Here is a 24307-nt window from a genome sequence, read left to right as displayed (position 1 = left end):
GACACGCAAGACGTGGCTAACAGATCTTGTGCCATTTCCCATCTCCTCCGGCTCCTGTGTAAGGCTGACCTTTCCTGCCTCCAGGCTATATTTAAACTCTGGGCACCAGAGACTTATGACGCCACGGGAAATTTTATTATCAACGCTCTCCATTTGTCTGACTAAATTCAGGCTTGCCGTAGATCGTGCCAAAGTATGTCGTATATTTACGCTCTGCAACGGCAAACAAGGGCAACGGTGACAAACCCGACCATCAATGCCTTAGCGGGGGTGATGCCTGGTGAAGCATTCCTTTGAACTGCTCTGACGACCAGACCGCGAGATGATGGGTTCTATTTACAGTGCACATCACCTGTGGAAAAGTGTGAAAGGAATAAAGTAAAAGGGCTGCTGTATTATTCTGTGAAGCAGAGGGTTGACCAGAGAGGCAAACACAAAGGGACTTGACATTTTGAAGAATCTCAGCTGGTAAAATGCCATAGATTTCAGCCACAGACACATTCATCAGCCTTTACTGTTGGTCGTCATTAGAGCAGACAGCAGGCTGAATGAACACACATCCACACATGCCCTTATTCTTTCTCAAACTCCTGCACAGCCACCTGCTTAACCATTCACTGACACTCTCTTTTTCTCTGTTCCCTGGCAGGTCTGAGATGGGAGTTCAGAGGGTGCTCCAGGTGGATCTGAAAATGGAAAGCTTTCCAGAGCCGCTGGGCAGCCGCTGGATGGCCTGGCAGGTGGAGTACCCGGCCAGTCGTGCCGCCACACAAGAGGCTGAGACGGAGATCCAACTGGCGCAGGAGGACCTGGCGGGCATCGTGCCCCTGGCCATGGTGAGTGATGCCACTTCCAGCTCAGTGCCACACCCAGATAGATGGCTGCACTCTGATCACTCTGAATGTGAGAGAAGGACCACCATATTCTTTTAATTTTACACTTTGAATCGACATCTGCAGATGTTTTCTTTCAGAACATGAATGAAATAATTTGCATTGAAAATGGCTGAGAATCGCTGCACTTTTAATCATGAGTGGTGGCAGGCTGAGGGAGAAAGATTAAAGTATCCAAGAGGTGGTCACATGTGTTGTACAGATCTTCAGTGAAGAATTTAGTAACATAAACATTTGAATAGCAAGCAGGATATTTGCTTTTTGATCTTGTGGAGTAAATGTTGCTAAGTTCCCTGACATTGAAATACTATTGATAACAGCATATTTAGAGTAATAAAATGCTGACATGGCCACAACACTGCTACAAATGTGTGTGTGGCATTGTTTGACATCAGATGCTGCTAACCAGTAGTGGGAAGTAGTGAAAGAACATGTACACAGGTAATGAGTAATATAAGTGTAATTTGAGATTCTGGGACACAAGAGGGGATACTTTTCATTTTATTAAAGGAACAGTGTGTAGAATTTAGTAGCATCATTTAGTGTTTTGTCCATTTTGTACTACTATAGAAACATGGAAGTGCAGCATCACAGACTGTGCAGATGAGGACCTGCTCCCTAGATACAAACAAAAACACAACAATTCTTATTTGTAGGTGATTATACACTAAGGACAACATACTTATTACATCATAGGGGTGTAAATCACCAGTCTCATCGCAGTGCGATATTATATAAATTCTTTGGAAAACGATACATTATTTGCCGATATTACAAAGTCTGCCACGATCCGATTTTGATTTGATACAATTTAGGAGCCTGCGATCGATATGAGGTGATATTATCTACCCATATAACACAATCAGTTACAAAAGGAGCTGCCACCCCTTTCTTTTTTGACTTGTGTCCATAAAAGATAAAAATAACACATAAATAAGTAACCGTAACTGCTCAAGTGCAGTAAAGTTTACTTTTAACCGACTCCACGAACACAAATAAAACAGCACATGGGATAAGTTAACCTTCAGGGCTTTCTACCAGAAAGAAAGAAAGAAAGAAATCTTTACATTTTAAACCAAACCATCATCTTTTTCCTAAAACGTCAGGTCTATCTGGCCTAAAACCCTGACGGCAAACTTCTCCCAACAGCTGTAAAACATGGATTAACAACAACATCATTTAACATAAGTATCAAATTCAGCTCAGTAGTAACTGTCAAGGTTCATCCACAAAACATTTTTTTGTTTTTTTGCTAGTGACCCACTATTAGCTCTAGCATGTTGTTTACATTGCATGAATTAGCAGCTAGTGAACTTTTTTATCCTCTACTCATAGCTTAACAAATTACCTGTGGTACTGTTATTTTTCTTACTTACCATTGGTTAGGGTTAGGGTAAGTCACTGCATCTCCCGACAGAACAGCTAGTTTGAATATCAGTCTGCATGTACGTTTTCTTCAGCCAAACATTGTTGAAACAGAGCAGCTAATATTGCTGTAGTGAGAAGTCCAAATATTCGAAATCCAAAGTATTTCCACATGGCTGATGTATTCCCGAGTAAATTAACGTTATCCCCATCATCTTTCTCTTGGCTGCTTGCCATCTGCCTGCTGCTGTTTGACAGTGACTCAGACATTCAAAATAAAAGCGTATCTTAAAGATGATGATATAGATCGAAGTCACTGTGAATCTATGATACTGGATCATTGATCACTGAAAAGATTACACCCCTATTACCCCATATTCCATTTTTGACTATATATCTCCTGAAATCCTACACACTGGACCTTTAACTCTGACAGCTATGGTAACCACTCTGTCAGATTAGGATTTCACATACCAAATGTTTATAAAATCCAATTTATTATAGTACTTTACAAAGAACAGTAGACCTGAGTGCATGCTGGTCCCTTACCCCCCTGCCTATGTGAACCTGTGTGGTGCTACCCAAAACAAAACAAAAAACAAGCAAAAGAAAATGCTGTCCAAAAATAGAGAAATATCCAGAATGAATAAAACACCCAAACCAATTATGAATACCTCCTACACCAGTACACCATACATAAAATAATTACAGTTAGTTCTCCCATGACCAGCTACAACATTAATATGCTGCATTCATGCCACTACATGAGTGATAATAATCCAACCATATAATACGTACACAGTAACACTCTAAAAGGGGCACGTCTTTGTAATTACATCTCTCATATTTACAGTGTAATTTGCTGATATTAACATTCACTTAAATCCACTTGTGATGGCAGGACTTCTACATGTGACAGAATGCTTTTACTTAAGTAAAGGGTCTAAATATGTCCTTTACTCACTGCTGCTTAGGTAAGGAAGTGAGAGCTATAACGAAGGTCTTTGCCTGCAGACTGTGTTTAGGAGCGGGGCATGAAGAGAGCGTCTGCAGCTCCCAGCAGGCCTCAGATGGGATCCAGAGTCTGGCTCTGGCCTGAGGGTATGCCTGGAGCTGTGTGTCTCCCTCAGCTAGGCGCAGGTACTCTGTTGTGTAGATTAACCAAAGCTCCCCCTATAGAACTTCACATAGAGAGCTTTATTCAGCGACCCATAGCGCACCGCTTCTGATTTAGATCAGAACATTCAGGTGAAACAAATGAGTGACATCAATTTATGTTGACTAAAATGGCATTCATTTCTATTTCAGTGCTTCTGATCTGCATGATACAGACCTGACTGTTGTGTTAGTGTTATTCTCTAAGTATTGCCCGTAGCTGTGTAGATGATAGATGCATGTGGGTGGCTGTTCCTGGATTCAGAGGAATACGGCGCATCTCACCCACTGATCCATTCTCAGGATAATTGAAGCAATGTTTAATGCTGCAGTATTGTTCGAGTTCCTTCTTTCACATCCTTTTCATGTCACTGATGTACCAACAGCCTGCTTTCCTTGCTCTAGGAAAATAAAGTTGGCTCTCACACCTTCCTCTGACTAAAGATGATTTGCATGATTATCTTGCAGAGTACTTATAGACCCCTTAATGTATAGGCTTACAGGGGCTTAAGTCCCGGACCCTGAACTACCAGGGGCCTTGTGGGACAGGAGCTTTAAAACTCTTTAAAGCCTCAGTGTGTAAAAATGGTGAGTAACAGTGACATCAGCGGTCAAATTCTAGATTGCAGCACTCACTTGCGCTCACTCGCTCACCCCTCCCGTCGGGTAAGTGACGGTGGCCTCGTAGGTCAAAAAGCCTTGCGCAGACAGAAGAGTTTTTCGAGTTTTTCAGGAGTATCTAGCAACGAGGTGAATATTTATTTAGGAATCTAAACCATGTTACGATATGTTATAGCTTACCAGTGAGATATAGGTTATCTGTGAGATATATGTTAGGAGTGTTTTATTTCTTATTGTTTTGGTAACACGAGCATTAGCACAGTAATGCTACAATAACACGTTTTATGTGATAGTCACGGCACAGTGCAGCAAATATAGCTTGGTACGATTATAATATATGCGTTTCCAGAGTGCTCTTCCACAGGACACGGAGATGAGGAAGAGGGAGAGGGAGAGGAGGAAGACCAGGGAGAGGAAGGGGGCGAGGGGGTAGAGGCGGTGCAGGAACGGCCAGGCGAAGAGGTGTGTCTCGGCTACCCAGAGGGAAGAGGAGAGGGTGACAGCCTTCACAGCAGCGCGAGAGGAATCAACAGATTAGGCTGTAGGCTAGGCTAACCATTTAGCTGTAGCTCTGGGATAACGTTAGCCAAGGCTAGGATAACGTTAGCACGTAAACGTAGCCGTCACTCAAACTTAGACGAGAGGGAAAAGTAGTTGCAAACATGAAGCCAAAATGATTTTAAAATATCAGACTGAATTACCTGTCTAGCAGAAAGCAGGCAGCCTCCGCATCCCTTGTGAAATCCTTCTCCTTCAGGAGTTCTTTCCACCTACAGTAAGCAATGCAGATATTCACTCAAGTTTTGTCCCGTCCTCACTTATCTGATCTTTTTCTTTTATTTGGTGGCATGGTTTCCCTTTTACGGGGCAAAACATAGGTGTGGTCCTCCATTTAAAGTGTGACAGAATCATAAAAGTACAAAGCAGGTTCACGCAGAAGCGCCCCGGATTGATCTTCACCTTAACCGTCTCCAGTGACAGCAAGTCCTAGGTAAACGTGAAAGGCGAAGTGCGTATATCCCTTTCGGCCACTGTATTCAAATATGGCGACGCAAGAAGGCAGCCTCCAGCAGACCGCGCCCTGCCTGTGTATTTATAGTGAAATCATTCTAAGCCTATGAGAAAGCTTCCATTTGTATGTGAATTGCATTACACTTTAGTAAATATATATTTATGAAAGCAATAGTTAATATTTGCTAATAAACAACCATGTAAATTACACATTGTAACTTTAAATATATTATAACTTATATTGTTAAATATTAGCAACGTCACTATGAACAATATTGGGCCAGGGACGTTACAGAGATTTCCTGTGCAGTCTGACTCACCGGATGTAGACTGGGGCTAAAAGTCTGCCACTGGCAGACATTCTTCTCTCCTTCTGCATGTTATCGTTCCAAATCACCTTCGCAACAGGAAACAACAACAACCTCTGAGCTAACAACCTACATCCTGAAAATGGCAAGTTTTAACAACGTTCTATCTCACACAGACTCTGCCCTCTATTGGACTCCATGGGTAATAGCCCGCCAGTCAGGAAGTGCCTGTCCACAGTATATATACAGTAGGAGCTGTACGACGGCATCATCATCCTTTTTCTCTTCAGGGATGGTGATTACCCATTGTCTTTTGACCCTGTATGGTTAAGCCATGACTCCACCCACTTTGGTTGCATACTGCCTGGTTTAGCTGGGGCCTCCTACTTTTCCAAAGCAGCCTAGGTTATAAAGAAGTAGGTGGGTTAGGGTGACTAACCTGAGCTGGTCAGGATCAGTATGGCTTGGTCAATGTTATGTTGTGATAGGGCGTTCGTTCATTGGGCGCCACCCACGGTCCATAATGGATGCTGAGACTGAGAGACAGCCCCTATTTATACTCTGGCCTCAGCAAGTTTTGGGGCAGGCACGTCTTGATTGGCCAGCTACTATTTGTGTATGCATATTTCAGTGGGCGAGTGCATGCTTGTGATTGGAGGAGAGTATTGTTCCTAGAGTCCAGTAGAGGGCTAAGCCTTTGCAATTAACCTTTGATTTGGATCCTGCAATAAGGTGTGCCTGCTTTGTTGTTGAGGTGAATTTTTATAAAGAGCTGCAGCAAATTAAACAACCTCTGAATGCCTAGACTCTAATGTCTGACGTTGATCCATTTTCTTAAACAGCCAGTTTTATCAATAAAAGTTAAAACACACATTCCACATTAATACATACCCCTGTTACTGTTTTTTTGTGTCATTTTCTTTTAGGCATTTTATTGCATTTTATTGCTTGCCGCCCCACAAGCAAATGTTCCACCTAAACAAGTCTGCCCACCCCAACACTATTTTGCACTGTTGCTGCATCCTGGGTTCAGCGATCCCCAAAGGCGATGTGATTGGTTTAAAGAAATACAAACAAACCAAAGCATTTAAATCCATATAGCAGAATGATAATGTGTTTTTCCAGACCATTCTCTTACACGGACACAGCGCTGTGAGGATAGGTCTGGCTGCACGAGACTACCTGTGCATAGCTTTGATTATCAGTGCCCTGTAGTGTAGAACACTAATGTAGGCATATATCCTAACCTGCTCTGATTCCCAGGTCATCAAATATCAACACTCTGTCATGCCCTTGGGATTCTCATCATAACGCATAGAGCACCATTTAGTGTATCCATGTCACACACACTTGAACACACATTGTAACATGTGATTGATGTTGTGAAACGGTCGTGGTTAGGTTCAGGCAATAAAACTACTTTGTTTGGTTTTGAGAAACGATCATGTTTTGGGTTAAAATAAGTATGTTTGTTACGTAACGTGATGTCAGTTAGCGAGCTACGACCCATATATGCATAATGTTACATTAAAACAACACTGCCTTTGAGTTTCACATGGGACGTAGATACATAGGTGACATCATTTACTTTTATTTTTACACAGGACACAAACTGTGGTCTCCTGGGTAAGACTCCAGTTTTATTTGACCTATCCACTGCCACTCCCTCCCATGCTACGCAGACTTTATTCAATGTTAATTGCTCTCAGTATCAACTATTTCCATTTACATAGGAGTTAGCTGAAAGCCCGGTGTGCCTAAAATCTCAAATCGTAATTTGCTATTGTCTGCTCAATGAAAATCCCATTTTAAATAAAATCTTCATTTGATTAATTTGATTTTATTTGGCTGCTGTGCAAGACTGAGGAAGAAATACTTCCTTTTGTGTCAAAATGAATTCTGTGAATGAGTGCACATCCTGTCAAAATGTAAGATTCACTCTTAAATCATTCCTGAAACTGTCTGCTTCTTCATATTCTGCTCATTTTACATAGAAGAAGGGATTTTAATGGCTCTCTATAAATCATGCAACGTTTTTTCACAGTGGCAAAAATCAATTTCAATTAACCTGATATAACAATTATTTTCTAAACTTGGCTAAATCAATTAGGGACAGGATAATTTAGGCAGAAGCCTCTCAGGAGATAACGATGAATAGTGTTTCATGTGTACTAAAACAGATGATATACTGTGTGTGTGTGTGTGTGTGTGTGTGTGTGTGTGTGTGTGTGTGTGTGTGTGTGTGCGCACGCCCTGCATGTACCGAAAGGCTTGATTTCTCCCTTCCTTACCTTGATTTGCTATTCTGTTCAGAGGACCTGTCAGTGAGTCAGTGAAGCAGCTGCTATCATGTCAGAGTGTGTGTGGATACTGTGTATTGAAAAGGATCAGGTTCACTGATCAGCACATACCTTTGATACTAACATTTCAAACATTTTCGTCATTGGACTCTCACTGAAAAGACTTTGATTGGGACAATTTTATTTCATTTTATTTTGCCCCTCCATTCAGCTCTACACTTTCTCCTCGCTTCTCCACTTCATTTTCTTCCAAGTGCTTCTCCCACACAGACAACTTCCCAAGGTGCACAGCATCTCCAGCTACGGTACTTAACACACAACACAAATACTTATACATGCAGACACATTCAGAACTCATTAACTCTGTCTGTCTCCCTCTGTCCCCTTTTCTCTTTCCTTCACTCTTATACACCCTTATACATACATACACACACACACACACACACACACACACACACACACACACAAGCATATAAGGCTTTTGCAATCTGCATGCACCAATATGAGAGAAGCACACAAGCGAGAAAGAGGAAGGCTGAATTAGATTACTTGGGATCACTGTGGCATGAAAGGCCCACAGATAAGTTCCTCTCCCTTCCCCCGCTACACTCCTCGCTGATAGAAAAGAGGAAGTAAGGTAATGTAAGAGCAGTGCCGTCAACCATCCTTACAAACACACACACACACACACACACACACACACACACACACCCCGACAACCCACCCATCACCACCTTGCCTCCACCAAAGGGAAAACAAAATCAGTGATTCCAATAGAAAACTGGTTCCTGCACAGAGAACTGAAGTCACTAATAGAGTAGTGAAGATGGAGATGTGGCAAAGACTTGATATATATATAATATGTGATGATAATCACTTGCCCAGTAGTGACGAGCTTCATTGATGTTGGGAAGTGACTTTGAGACCAGGGGAGGGTTGCAACTTATTGGGATGTTCACATGAATTAAAAAGTGTAATGGGGGAGGGGGGTAGTCTCAGGCTACATCCACATTAATATGCTTTTGTTATACAAGGCGTAACTATTGCTGCAATTAAAGTTACATTAACATCCACTCTACTCCAGCGTTTCCAAACAAGTACTTTCACGTCTCAACTATCAGTCACAATGTGTCAAGCCAGAACATACCTTTCATGGTTTCGTCTTTCTTGTGTGGGTACTTCTTTGCCAATGGTTTCCTCTGGCCATGGATAATACTGTTTATAGGAGCTAAGTCTTATACTTCAAGCTACTGAGATGCTTGACCCAGAGTAACCTGGTTGACGTGCCTCACTAACTTACTGGTTTCTCACCCTAACGTTACCGTTCTTGATGCTCAGTAAAGGAGTCCGGACGCTGGTCTTCTGATGCATTATAACGAACATTTATTCCGATTTATTGACAACTGATCAAAAAAAGAAAACACAGGCAATTAGCGCCACAGCGGTCAAAAACCTTTTGCCCCTCCGGGTCAAACACCTGATGATCATAGTGAGGTCACATCCTAAAATACCTGAACTCACCAGGTGACAGTACAGCACCCCCCAATGCCCACACAGTGAATTACACAGTTAGAAGCAAACCTCCCAATAACATATTTGGCTCCTATACTATTGGTACCCCTCCACTATGTTGCCACCTATGTTTTCTGCAGCCTATATATCAGAGGTGTGGACTTGAGTCAGACTTGAGTCACACATTTGATGACTTTAGACTCAACTTCACAAAACCAAAAAAGGCTATCAACTCAACTTGGACCTTAACACCAGTGACTCGTGACTTAATTTGGACTTGAGCCTTTTGACTTGAAATAACTTGATACCCTCCCCCAAGCTCAGAGATTAAAAGAGTTGTTGATTCCTGAATCAACAAATGCTGATGTCATGATGTTAACATTAGCGTTGCACCAGTTAGAAAAAAAACATCCTTCATTCCCTCTGCAATAACCACCATGAACAATCTAAATAGACACTGCAGTTTAACCTGCTTTTATCAGTTGGTGTTTTAACAGTCCTTTTATATATTTGTGTTAAATGTGTTTGAGTTTGAATCGTGTGTATTGTTGAGCCTTGTCAAAGGAGAATTTCTGTCAGTGTTGGGACAGACAATAACGCTTATCTATTCTATTCTATTCTATTCTCTTCTATTCTCTTCTATTCTAAGTTTTTGTTCGTTCACCAACAAAAACTGTGTGATGGTCAACATAAAAGGAATTGTACTGTGCAAAATGAAAAACAGAGATGCAACAATTTCCAACTTTGTATGACATTTGAAGATGCACAAGTAACGGTAAGTCAAGGCTAATATTAACATAGTTTGCTAATACTTAGCTAACATTAGCCTATGTAAGTGACTTTTTAACAAACTTGTTTATGTAAATGAATCCAAATTTCCAAAGCATCCATGGTTTTCAAAAATTTAATATATGAGTTCTCTGTATTACTATATTAGTAGATGTTAAAATTGCATTACATTTGATGACGAACGCATTATTGCTTGTTTAGGACTCCAGCTCAAAGCTTAAGATGCAGGATTTGATTAGAGACTTGCCTGTCTTGACTTGGAACTTGACGGCAACGATTTGAGACTTACTTGGGACTTGCAAAACAAGGTCCCACCTCTGCCTTGTACTCATGTTACTTTCAGTAACAGTTCCACCTCTTCGGCGGTCCAAGCAAAGAAATCTGGGCTTACTTTTCCTCAGTGGTGTTGACTGTAACTAAGCAACCAACTCCGGTATAGACAGTCTGCTTCCTGTTTACACTGGTACACACATGCCAAGTGTCTGTGACTTGTCATTTGATATGCGTTTTCTGGCAGGATAGTATGGACAGATATTTTTTCTGAAGGAGTGCTAAAACACTCGTGTGTATGGAGATCGTTTTCATTTTAAAACACTGTTTTAAAATGAAAACGTATTAGTGTGGATGTAGCCTGAGGCAGTGTCCTCATTTAGGATACTAGTGTCCTGAGGGTAGACGTTCTCCCTGAGCCTTTCAGTGCTGCCTGATACCTTATTCCGGACCTCAACAGGGAGAAAGGGCCGTTATCTGGGTGGTTTCGGATCCTTAATGATTGTCCTAGCCGGAGTCTTGCAGCTACTGGTGTAAACTTCCCTTTTCATGATGCAAATGTCAGATTTTTTAAGGGGGAACACCGACCATGCAATATGGGAATATCATAGGGGAAAACCAAGAAGAGAAGTGGTTAGAACTAATAACTCAAGATGTCTGCCTACAACAGTACAGATCCAACATCATGTTTTTACTATATCTGCTCCAGACTGTTGGCTGTAATCATTAGTCTTCTCCAGATGTACAGCAGGGGGAAAAAAAACAGAACAAGCTGACCGACTATAATACATTTTCCAATACTCTGAGGTTCAGATTTGAAAACCTTACATGAGGAAATAAATCTTTATATGCTGGCCTTGTTGGCAGGTTTTTATGTTACAAGGCAGCCTTGAAACTCAAAAACTTGCTTTGTAACATGTTCCCCTCGTTCCCAGTGGAAATGATGCCCTTGGTACAGATTGTCATAGAGTGGAAGCTTAAATTCTGTGGTTAGTCAGTATTCAGCAACTGATCTGAAATATGTCGATTTATCCCTTTTGGCAAGCTTTAAACATTACTCACTCCCCTAAACAGAGCAACATTGACGCCCCCTCTTTCACACCACTGGTTGAATGCAAGTTCGATATTCAGTCTTGTTTATGCCTCTATTGTTTCATCCCCTAACTCCTGAGAAAAAAAAATCAAGATCTCAGAGAGCCAAAAACATGGCTGTGGGCTGGTGCTGCAGACTGTAGTGTTGATCAACGGTGTTAGCAATATCACATCGCAGACAGTCAGCGTCAGTATCATAAAATATCATAGATATTTCTGTCTAGCGGCCTTTGTAGCTATGGTACTGTAACTCAGAAGGTGAACTAATAGTCCTTTTGTCGTTATTATGATTATTGTATTTTTTTGCAATAGTGGATCTTGTTGTGATTCGTGATCTAGACGGTAAATCAAGGTTACAGATGAAAGAGAAGAAACGAGAGGTGGAGGAGAGACAGATTTAAAGGGAAAAGGGGGGTGTTTTTGGAGATAGCGGAGAGGGAGAAACACACGGGGAAATTCTCCACTCCTTTTTAATCAAGTTGAGAGGGGAGACTTCACAGAGCATGCTGAAGGCATCTGTTGACACAACAGCTCTGTGGTTTTGCTCTAGAAGGTCCTTTCATCTGTAATTAGCACTAATTAGTCTAATAAGCTAGACTGTATTTTGTCGTAATGGAAGAGCTGCCGTAATTGTGTTTTGACCAGAAATAATCTCATAAACTGAACGAGGATCCATAACTGACCGTGTCTCTAAAGGTTGTAATGCAATAAAGCTAATGACTATTAGAAATGGGAAGCTTATTTTGGGTTTGATCACATTTATGGCCTATTACTTCAATGGCTCCTCAGACCTGTTCCCAGCCCATTTGTGTCGTGTTCTAAATTACTGTGCCCTCGCCGGAATTGATTATTATAAAAAGGTCTTTTTATTGCATTTTCCCAGCCAAGTGATGGGCTCTGCCATGGGTGACACCTCTGGGAAAGCAGCGACATCGTTTTGAAAGACGGAACTCTCTTTTTTTCCTCTCTGTTCCCTTTGAAGAGGGCTCCTCCTGTGTTTGCCACAGACCCACCTGCATTGGGAGGGCTCAGAGCGCCGCTCACCACTTTGTCACCAATTTCAAACCGTGAAGCAGGAGTTCTGCAAATGCAGCAATTATTTCAAAAGCAGAAAATGAAAAGAGTACTCAAAAGTTTTAGTCAGTTTAGAGCGAGTAAACGCCTCAGAACTCTTTCTCTCGTCTGTAATACTGTTTGCCTGTCCCGCCTTGTCTTCTCTTCACCTTTTTTCCTTTCCTCTCTCTCTCCACCTCTTCTCTCTCTCTCTCTCTCTATTTTTTTCTGCTGTCTCCAGACAAACATACATTAATATATTAACAATGTAGATTAATTGCCTCCCTTGTCACCCTCCGCCTCCTCTTGCTGGCATCCTCCATTTCACTTAAAGTGTGAAAGAGCTGTGTGTTTTTTTGGGTCATCTTGAGATGGATCTTAAAGGCAGTAATTGGATGCCTGAGCAGATTCCCCCCGCACAGTAGGAGGCTGGTCCATTATCTTTCACCATCGTGAAGTAATACGCTCCTGTCCAGGCTGCCCTCATCATCATTACCCATGCTGTGGATGCCTGGTGATGGAGAGGGAGCAGGAGGACAGGGCATACATCATATCTGGACTCATCAGTCTTCCTGTTCCAGGCGAGACACCAAACTGTGCTCACTCACGCGAGCATTCGCGGGCATAGAGATGAGGAGAAATGAAAGCAGCCGTTTGTATTCACGCACCGCTCCAATGTATCGTTAAACAATACATCATCACCCCGGCCTTCTCCGGCCACTTCTGCTCTCACATGATAAAGCCATCTATCAACATCCTCCAATGAATGTTTCATTTTACTCCTTTCGATTCCATTCCCTCCGTTGCAATGCACATCTTCTCTGCCAGGCAAGTGAAATCTGGAGAGTCATTTATCAAATGCATAGTTAGACACACAGACATAAGCACTTATGTGCCAGCTAATCCTGCAGAAATGCTGCATGGACACAGGCAATATCATGCAAGCTGTTTATCAAAGCAGCACGTAGTGTACACCTTGCTTGAAAGCACCTGATTTCAGTCATCTAATAACCTCAGCTCCACCAGTGCTGAGTCTCTGTTGCATGCCCCTGCTGTTCTAGTGGAATAGAATAAAAACATAGCGTTTTCCCCCACATAGCAGGAGTCATTCAGTTTACAATAAGGAGCTGATGGATGGACCCCAAGCGAGCGATCCATTAGCATCTACATCAGCTTGGAGGCTGATGATGAAGTGGTAGCACTAATTGAGGCTGCTGCAGTATGCACATGTGGCGTACTACATGTAATGCTAATTAGGACAACAGATTGTGACAAATGGTCACTTAATCCAGAACACGATCGAAGTCCTTGGCGCTGGATGGTTAAACATTTTTCATGTTCCTCTCCTCCTTTGCCATTGCAGAATATAAAAGGCATGCAGAAGTACTGACGCTCATTTTTACTCTGACTGCCTGTACGCTAACAAGTGAGGAAATGAGTAGGTGAACTGCTGTACCTTTTCGTGACACTACCACACGCTGGGAGTTGGTTTCAAAAAGAAGGAATACGCGGAGGATTAATAGCAAATTCCTCTAATGTCACTCAGGAAGACGATATACCCCGAAGTGCTTGAAATAATTGAGAGGCCTGAAGTGAGTGGGATGGGTTTGTTACCTTTTAAAACACACACTCGCACAACCTCCCTTGTGCGGTATGTGATTAGAGCTTTAGATGAATACATTTTGCTGCTGCAGAACATATTTCTGCAAAGCTCGCTCATTATGGCGACATCAGGAAATTATCAGTCACTGTTAAGAAAGCTAACCTTCCCACAATGCTTTTGAAAGCTCCTCCAGTAGCGAGGTCAAATCACTTGTTTACTCTGCCGTTACCATTCTCAGAAAATGACCCACAATGCATTGTGTGGTTCAAGCATTTGTGTAAAAGTTAATTTTTGCTTTGCCCACAGAAAATGGCAAAGACCTGCACCCCTTTGGAACCACTTATATTCTAGTTTCTCTAATTGAATGCTGTGAACCTTCAGCCTCGTTACTGCAGCCCCTTTTGTTCTCCTAACCCTGTCAGTTATGGGGAAAATAGTTTGTACAGCAAGGCAAAAAAAACGAAGCAGGGATGAAGTGAAGGGCAGGATCCAGCCTGACAGATCAATCTCAGAATGACAAGGTCTGCACTCGTCCATATCTCACATCTCCACATAATTGTTAACATCCCACTTCACGCTCTGGCCAAGTTCTATTCATTCTGACTTTAATCCTGGCCCACTGAGGTTTGAGAGGAATGTGTGTATTTTTTTTTAGCGGTAATAGACTCTACAGTGGAGCTGACCTTTGTGCCTGCTGAGAGAGGCCTGTGTCCAGAGGGCAGCTAAGCCAAGCTAAGCCAAGCTAAGCTGCCAGTATGGATCTCGATCAGAGCCGGGTGAAGAAATCAGACCAGAGATCGGGAGGTCATCCCCCACAGGCATGGTTGGCTGTTGGTGAAGAACTCTTCATCGATCGGCTGAGTGTGATAGATATTGGGCTGAAATTGAGCAGACTGGCGCAGGCAGGGTTGTTTCCTTGCCTTCCTAGCCTCCGGGCCCCAGCTCAATGGGCAAACAGCAGGGGCACCAGTGAGACATCACAATAGCGGAGCCAGCATCAGTCAAAGCACCCGCCAGCTCCATCCCCCGAGCCCCTGCAGCTCTCTCGCTCATCTCTAGGTGAACAGAGAGTTGGTTGTGTCCCTGGTGCCTGACCTTGATTCTTTTGGAGCTGACTGTTGTTGAAATTCATCAGGGACACCCACTCCTCCCTCCTGACCCATTGATCTAGATGTATTACAGGTATGGTATTCATGAGAATTGCAGGGGATTCGTCCTATAAACGTAAAATATTGTACTCCCGGGTCCAGCCATGTTTTATTCACAAGCTCCTTTTCACAGCATGAGGTGCAATTCATGGCCACTGGACTCTAGAGGGTTGCTCCGTCCCTCCAGCACCAGCCCCGATAATTCCTAACTTTATCTTGAAAGCACAGACACTAATAAGCCCTCTGTTAATGTACTATTCCACAGGCATGTTTATAATACCCTGAAGGTGAATGGATGCAGTACTGAGCACTATAACTGCAGTTCATATACTATTTCCTGCCACACAGAAAACATCTTCCTTCACATTCTCTATGTCTCCTCTGAAAATAAAACCTTCAAGATAGACACTTAGATAGACTCTTTGCACTGTCAAAAATGAATTATTCATGTCAACAACTGTGTAGACTAAGGAATCAGGGACAGCTCATAATGTAATTAATATTTGTGAGGGTTTGTTTCCTGTCAGCAGCTTGTCACTGTGACAGTTCCCCACAGTCAAAGTTTACCCGTATATCATGTGCACTCATAAATAATTTACAATTTAGAGCATTACAATGTGACTAAAACATCAATAGAGTCTATGAGCTGTCGTGTGAAGACGGAGCTCTAATTGAAACGTCATTGTTTGTCCTTCTTTTGAAGTTTGCAAGGGCAATAAAACAACATAAATCAGCCCACCACAGAGTCCACTATAAGACCAGGAGTTTCTGTTAAAGTTTATGCAGCACTTTTTCCTTCAGGTGCTGTAAGAAGTGTCAGGAAGGATCATTTCGGGCCATTTTGTCTTTTAAATTTTTCTTTCTTGCCACGCTGCCTTCACAGTCACACTGGCTCGGTCATTAAAAGTCAAATTGAGGTCAGACATTCAGAAGTAAAATGCTTTATTCTTTATTTCAGTCAGAGACACAGTTAGTCAAAAAATTCAATATTTAAAGCAAAAGGTTATACATTTATATTTTGAAGAGAGGACTTTGCTTTTTGAGAGACGTTTCTGAATGTGAGCAGCAGTGAGGATTCTGTGGAGGAATTAATCCCCCCTTAAAGGGATAGTTTAGATTTTTTGAAGTGAGGTTGTACGAGGTACTTATCCATAGTCAGTGAATTACACCTAGTACACGGCGGTCTGTGCGCTCCCAGTTTGGAGAACCAGGCAGGAGTCCCACCACAGAAGCTGTATGATGTAGTGCTGTGGATGGGGGCAGCATCAAAACATATTTTAGCCATGTAAAAAAGGCCCACCAAAAACAGTTAATATCATTCTAAGTGGATGCTATATTGAGAATATTATCATCACTTTACATTGCCATCAGATAGTCCCTTTCCTTTGACGGACTTCAATATCCCTACACTGTGCACTGTGTTACGCAGCAAATCAGCTGTTCAGGTCAGACTTTCATCAATTTGTGTAGGAAACAACAAATAAACAAAAATTTAAAAAAACAAATGAGTGGTTTGACAGCGATGAGGAAATGCTGCTCACTGTGGAGATAAAAGGATAACTTAAACCAGAGTATAGAGAACCACCTTTCTACAGGGAGATTTAACGGGTCAGAGGAGTGAGATGCGTACCGCAAAGAGAATGTAGCATCAAAGGAAAGGGCTGTTTGAAGGTAAGGTAAAGCGATGAAAACATTCTCAATATAGCCTTCACTCAAACCGATACTAATGTTTTTAGGTAGATTTTTTTTTTAAGTGGCTAAAAATTGTTTTGCTGCTCACACCCCTGCAATGCAGTACATAGTACTCCTGTTTGCTTCTCCAAACTTGAAACATGCCAGCTGAACTCAGTTGTAGGTAATACACTGACTATGGATAAGTACCTCATACAACCCCACTTAAAACAACAACATCCTTTTAGTTTAGTTTAGTTTAGTTCTATGGACATCACAGTAGAATAAGAATTGTACATTTATGCAGAAGAACCAGGTGCGCTGTGTTCAGTGTAGCGAAACGCTAGTTTGCAAAACCTGTCTACAGACGGCTTTTCAGAAGCAAAAATATTTAAAATATCTTTCTATTAAAGGAAGAGTTCAGCATTTTGAAAATTTTCTGTCATGTCTTATGGTAAATAAGAACCTACAACCAGGAGACAGTTAGCATAGCTTGGTATAAAGTCTGAAAGCAGGGGGAAGCTAGCTAGCCTGGCTAGCAAGTTGTGGTTGTGGTTATCTCTATGATGTTGTTGCTGGGAAGCAGATTTTTTTTTTTTTTTTTTTTTACTTATTTGTACAGATATGAGAGTGGTATCAATATTCTCTATTTCTGTTAAATGAATAACCCAAAAAAGTTAGCACGTTAAGAGGAGACTGGGGTGATGGAGGGAGCTGTGGCAGCAAACGTGTTGACATGAGCAAATTAACAGAGTTATAGGGGGACATTTCGGGGTCATAATGGCACCATTGTACACCTGCTTGTGTATGACTGGATGTTACTAGTCAGCTGGAGGCCAAGCAGTGATTGAGAGGCATGGAAGAAGATGCTAAGTCAGCTAATGAAAGTGCAGGTTCAGAACTTTTTCTGAGCAAATGCTCCATACTTGGTTATTATGGAACTATCCCAGGTAGAACATATTTGCATCCAGGTATCTATCATAAATAGGTAAATATGTTGCAAAAATGCATAAAGTTAAAAAAAAAAGTTCAGAAAGAACTATAGGGGATTTTAGAAAAAGTTACACCCACAAATGTGCCACGGGCCACAATACACCCATTTATAACAGCAATTAGCCTAACAATCCTGCTCATTCACTGGTCCCTCCACAATGTACTTTGACAGGGACTGGAGTGCCCTTTCTATAATGTCTCTCAATTATTGGATGAGGAATATACTAAAGTGTCCCCGGACATGCCTGCTAATTCCGAGGCACCAGTTCATCCTGTCCATGTGATCCTCACCATGATCTCTCATTACCTCTCCTTTTAAAGTGACACTTTCTGGAGCAAATCCACTATCAAAGCAGCCATCGAGTTAATCTCCTCCCTACCAACCATAGCCAACGGTAATGAGCAGATCAGATCTCTGACCGACATGTACCCCAGACAGGGCACTGCCACTCACTGGCAATGGGCTCTTTGTGCGTCACGCGCTGCTGCCACCTTCATCCAGTCAGCTGGGAAGAAGCGAGGGAAAGGGGGGAAGACTGGAGAGGAACTGGCTCATTGTTGGATGAGCAAAGAGTGGGAAGAGAAGAGAGGGGAGCAAGAGAGAGACCCTCATTAAAAGGCAGCGTGTTGGCTTCACAACCATCCCACCACTTCAATGCACTGTCATGCAGTGATGTATCGCTCTGCATGGTGCTACCAAGGCCTTTATTCCCACTCTCCTCCGTGTTTCTCCCTTCTAGCCAATTAAACGCCCACTGGAATAGAAGGGAGGAAGTGCCACATTGAGCATTGCACAATGTGGAGAGAAGAGCTGATGAAAGGACATGTCTCTTTTAGTCTGCTTAATAGCTTCAGGACACTGTCTGAGTGGCGTTTAATGTCTACAGCATATAATTCACTATCCCTCTACTCCCATTTTGGTTTCCTTACACGTACACATCACCAGGGGATGAAAATGTTTATCAGAACTATGAATATTTCATTCAGAGTAGGTTAGTTGACGATTGGCATATTTCATGGCCCCTTTAATTCTGTTGCTCTAGAAATGACATTTAAGATCATAAAGAGACCTGCGTCCAATGTCAAGCCATTAATCATGGGGGTAAAAACACCAGATTAGGTGTTTTGACTTACAGGTTTTTTAACTAACATGATTTGTACTTTTGGGTTTACTGGTAAGCTTGTTGGTTTTAGGACAGCCACAACAATACGGGACTGACAGAAATAGGTTTACACATGAAGCATACACTGTGTTTACTTCCCTCACTTCTCCCTGTTGCACTATGAATAATTCAGGCCCTAAAATCCCCAACTCAACACTGTGCTTGACCTGTTCATTTGTTGCTGTTGCCAGGATGGTGAGGTCAGAATGTGGATGTGTTAGCGTGGGGTAGAAGCAGAGGCTAATCGCTACAGCAGGACGGGAAGCAGCTTCGCTACTTCTCATGCTGCCCGTGTCACTCAGGCTGACACCATAAATCTCACTTATTTTCAGATCCAGCCGAGACACAGGCAGAAATTACGGCCCAGAGCACATTACCAGCCACAGCAGCGTGCTGAATGCTAACAGAGAGATCCTTGATAAAGCAGACAGGCAGTTCTCCCACAGATTATTGAACAAAATCCGTGAGACTTGAGGGGCAGATTGGCTAGTAAGAAAAGCACAAACACCTGCGTCAACAGATGAGAATTAAATGAAGTACAAAGCGGGCTGCACGCATAGAAACTTCTTTAAGAGTATTAGTGCATTCCTTCTCCAAGGAAAGTGCTCTACAAATATAGTAATTATTATCTCGTTATGTTTTGTATACTTACTGGAGAGGAGACAGAGAGGTGAAGGACAAAAAAATATGATGTAGTACTTGATTAACATATATGTCTGTTCTGATCAACACTCAGTTTTACCCCTGCTTCCCATGGAGGCCTTTTTTAAGGTGGTATATGTTATAGCCAGCTATAGAGAGTACTTAATAATTCTAAAGCCTTGTTTCCACCAAGCAGTTCACAGGCCCAAATTTCATAGCATCTTTTTTTCAGAGTATGGTAAAATGACTGAGTAATGCTGCTGATGTGCACCACTGGTCTCCATTTTGTGTTTAATTGCGCCATCCATGTGTGAGTGTGTGGACCATTGATGCATCACTGTGGGATCCCGCTGTGGCTTATTACTGCCAGGCCCTGTTCTCTGCAGCTCTCAACCTGCTGGGTCATCTCCAGCTGCTGTAATCTAACATTAGCCCCCGCTTTCACCAGGTCCCAACCATTTACCCCATCATGTATTATAGATGACCCTCTGGAAATGGAGGAATCCCAGCAGACACAGAATTAATTTACAGCAACCCTCGATTTTAAGGGGAATTGAATCAAAGTCAGAGGCACAGGGAGAGGAGGGTTTATATTGCTATATAACACTGTCACAGTCTATAAAATTGTAATGAAAAGCCATTTGAAGATTAAGTGTTTTTTTGTGATTCATTGGTATCTCTTGGCTCAACTAATAATCATTTCACTCCAAAGCTGACTGGTCTCAGTAATTGATGCTTACAAATGGCCAGGCTCCTTTCAACCAAACTTAATCCTCCTTTGCTCTCTTTTTTTTCTTTTTTTGAATGACTCAGATTCACAAGCTCACAAACACTGGAGGAAGTCTTTAGAAACCGAGTTAACAGGGCAGTGTACAAATCTTGTGTACTTCCCTGGTGACAATGGGATACACATGAATGTGGTGACAGGAAGTCAGGCACTGTAGATTGGTCCTGTCTGCGCTTGTCAGGTTTAACAATATTGCTCTAAACAAATGTGACATTTTATTCAACAGGCATCACTCCGGAGTTAGATTTCCCCGTTAAAAGAAAAGTAATAGTAGCTATGTCAATAGAATAGCACTGAAATGTCTTCAGTGTTTCAATACAGTGCCAAAAAAATAAAAGGTGTCTTGGGGGTCTTGCCCATGAAAATTAAAGGAATCAGAAAAGGGCTTTTGTGTAAGAGCATCCCAATAGCATAATTAAAACAACTTATAATGAGAGGCCTTTGTCACTCGGTACAATTAGCTAAAGAAAGTCATTTCAGTTCCCCTATAGGAAAAAGTCCATGTTCATCGTATAGTATTGAAAATACACTTTGACCTCAACGGCAGCTATTTACTGAGCTACTCAGAATTCCATAGCAATCTGTGTAATTGGAGAGCTCTTTGAGCTGAATAGGCAGAAGAGACAATCCAATGTGCATATGTGACTTTAGAAAGAAAAAGTTAACTCAAACTTCTCTTAATTGGCCCCAATTATCTTCTGTGACAATAGTGGTGTGTGTGAGTCTGTGTGCATGTGTAATGAAAGGTTAAGATGTATGTTCAGAATGATGAAGCTGTGCCATTGAACTTAAAATCCAAGGCTGTCTAGACCGCTGAGGTACCTCTAATACAGCCCAGGGCCAAATTGCAGTATTGGTGCTTTTTACATAGAGCCTAGTTAAGGCTGACGGACAAGTATTAATTTACACAGGATGTTCTTGACTGAATCCTGGCAAGTCACACCATCTTTTTCATACAGTACATTGAATACACGGTATTCTGCTCATAAAGTAACTGTGTATTTAGTCAAAACTGAGTTGAGGTCTGACTTTATGATTTCTCTTTTACCATATGGAAATTATCTTTATAATTTCTGTGCACTGAGTACTGTAGCAGTCTCAGCTTTTGACTTTGACAAGTGGAATAACTGTGGTTTGGTGTGGTCAAAGGTCTAGAGTGTATGATTAAGGGGGATTTTTTTTTCAGAAATGGAATATAATATCCATAACTATGTTTTCATTAGTGTATAATGACAACACATTCTCACTCCGATCTCGTCACATATTGACATTTTGGACATGGACTTTCAACGTCCACATGCAACTTGCAAGGTACCCTGGGTGCGTTGGTTGTTGGCGTTCTGGAATAACATGTCAAGTTCTGCCTGTTCCATGCACCGTCTTCTTTAAAGATACACCTCAGTTTTCACAGGAATTTTAACGTTTACATATAGTCTCTTTCAAAATAAATGCACTACGTTGGTACAACACTGCGAATTGACGTTTTTTTTTCCTAACAAACACACGGTTGGGTTTAGGCCGCATTTCCCCCTGGCGCCGCCAGTACCATTTAACTATAACGGCAACTGGCGGCGTATCCTGCTGGCGTTGAAGGATGCCTTTTTCCGTTGGTTTCACACGCAGCAAGTCACTGCCCAAGTGCCAGATGTCGACGACTTCGGAGTGAGACTGGGATCATAATGACGATAATGAAACTAAGAATTGATGTGCATTTTCTCCTTGGATTCCATGAAGATTATCCACATGCAGAGCACAGTATGTGCATTTTCGAGGTGTTATGTAGGTTTTCTTTTTTAATTTTTTTTTTCCCCTGTAAAATAGAGGCAATAAAAACTTTTGGGCACACAGTTTGCTGGTGAGCCTGAAACCTTTTTTCTCAACTTTTGTAGGGCAGTATTGATCTTGACTTATTTATATTTTATCTCATTTCCGTGCTACTACCTGTTGTATTGTTTTAACATTTCATTTCAATATGTTTTCTGGTCAGTGCTGTAGTGGTAGTTGATGAAGTGGGTGTGCTGCTAGGGTGTAGGTTACCAGGTAGTAAGTGGGTATACTCTCCTATATATGTAAATGGCTCTTTGGCTGATAGATGGGTATACTGTAAGCAGCCAGAAGAAGAAGTGGGTATATCCCGCATACCTGTGCATACCGTCCACTACACCAATGTGGTAATAAACCTTGTATTACTTGTGTTTTTGTTGTTTACTGATCTTGAAATTCCTTTCAGAAAAGCCCATTATCAATAAAATATAGTATTATTATTATTAATGATTATAATATATTGATGAGTTTGAATCTGTGATGTCCTCTTCAGCCCACCCAACCTCCGTGTGGTCTGGAAGGTAAATGCTTTTTCGGGGGGATAGAGTTTGTTGGAACTGAAGAGTTTTCACACACACGTTGAGAAAAGAGGCCAAACATATTGAAGGTAGAAAATGGCATTAACTATGTATTCCAAACGAGGCAGAGTTTGAGACGTCTCCTGGCAGTACTCTTACTAGGCAATTACACGTGCACAAGAGGAGGGTAATCACAACCGCCACAGAGACTGCAGAGAGTGCCTTCAGATTGCTGTGGATCCAGCACTACATGAATAAAAGCAGGATCAACCCCGGCAACAGAAGCACTCTGCAACTTTATGTTACATTACTGATGATGTGTCTGAGCAGAGAAGCAAATGTTTCATAGAAAAATGCCCATGTAATAGGGCGTGAATAATTTCCCTACAGGATATCTAATTCTTTAAGCATTTCATTTGTCTCCTGTCAATAATCGAGTAAAATCAAAATGCTATCTGGCGATCTGTAATTTTGGTGACTAGCCAACCACAATGTTATGCTAATTACTTTCATCAATTAGCTGGCTGAAGAGCGTGGCAGTGAGGGGAATGTTTTGTATTCATCCCGATAATTACATTCACAATAATTAGAACAACCCTTGAGTAGTTATGGCTAATTTCATATTTAGCAATTCAACACAGAAACTCAACAGTATCTACTCAGAAATCAGTGGACATAAAATACTGCGGGATTCACCTTCAAAAATTGAGGAAATTCTTTCCAGGAGACCAAACACACCAAGGTGCTCAGTGGACCTAGCACAATCAAGATTAATTGACAAAAACATGTATATTTAGCTGCTGTAACACTGTCCCGGACAATGTGCTCACCAACTGCCATCAGTCATTAGCTTCCTCCCAGCAGTGCTTCTGATTTCACAGCCATTTACCCAATAATCTCTAATTGAGCGGTGGTTGTGAAAAGCCTCTTTAGGTCATTTTCAATACTACTTGAAGCTTTTTTATTCTTTCTGAGCTAATAATCACTGATTGTCTGTCACTGAGTGGATTAGAGACCTGCCATTGCTGTGCTGATTTCTCTCTCTCTTTCTGTCTCTAGGACTCAGAGATTTTAAACACAGCTGTGCTGACTGGGAAGACAGTGGCTGTCCCAGTAAAGGTTGTGACCATTGGAATAGACGCCTCTGTTACCGATGTTTCTGAAGCGGTCAAGTGTCGCTCTACGGACGAAGATGTGGTCAAGGTCAGTAGAATGAAACCAGAGAGAGAAGTGAGCCTCTGTGTGTTTGTTTTCATTCACCTGTTTATACACTGAACAAAAATATAAGCGCAACACTTTTGTTTTTGCTCCCATTTTTCATGAGCTGAACTCAAAGATCTAAAACATTTTCTATACACACAAAAGACCATTTCTCACAAATATTGTTTACAAATCTGTCTAAATCTGTGTTAGTGAGCACTTCTCCTTTGCCGAGATAATCCATCCCACCTCACAGGTGTGGCATATCAAGATGCTGATTAGACAGCATGATTATTGCACAGGTGTGCCTTAGGCTGGCCACAATAAAAGGTCACTCTGAAATGTGCAGTTTTGCTTTATTGGGGGGGTCTGGGGGGGGTCAGAAACCA

At 41.8% G+C, this 24307-nt stretch overlaps 1 protein-coding gene across 1 annotated transcript in view; it reads left to right on the top strand.

Moving 5' to 3' along the window:
• Window positions 1-24307, top strand: part of si:dkeyp-14d3.1 (transmembrane protein 132C) — a 180523-nt gene that overhangs the window by 127028 nt on the left and 29188 nt on the right. Inside the window, exons 4-5 of the mRNA XM_050052166.1 lie at window positions 650-836; window positions 23778-23921. Coding sequence (XP_049908123.1) covers window positions 650-836; window positions 23778-23921 — 331 coding nt within the window. The remainder of the gene's footprint in view (window positions 1-649; window positions 837-23777; window positions 23922-24307) is intronic.

This window comes from Epinephelus moara, chromosome 8, assembly GCF_006386435.1.
Source record: "Epinephelus moara isolate mb chromosome 8, YSFRI_EMoa_1.0, whole genome shotgun sequence".
In the NCBI taxonomy this organism is placed as follows: domain Eukaryota; kingdom Metazoa; phylum Chordata; class Actinopteri; order Perciformes; family Serranidae; genus Epinephelus; species Epinephelus moara.
Note: the sequence above shows the minus strand (reverse complement) of the source record. Positions and strands in the feature narration are given on the sequence as shown.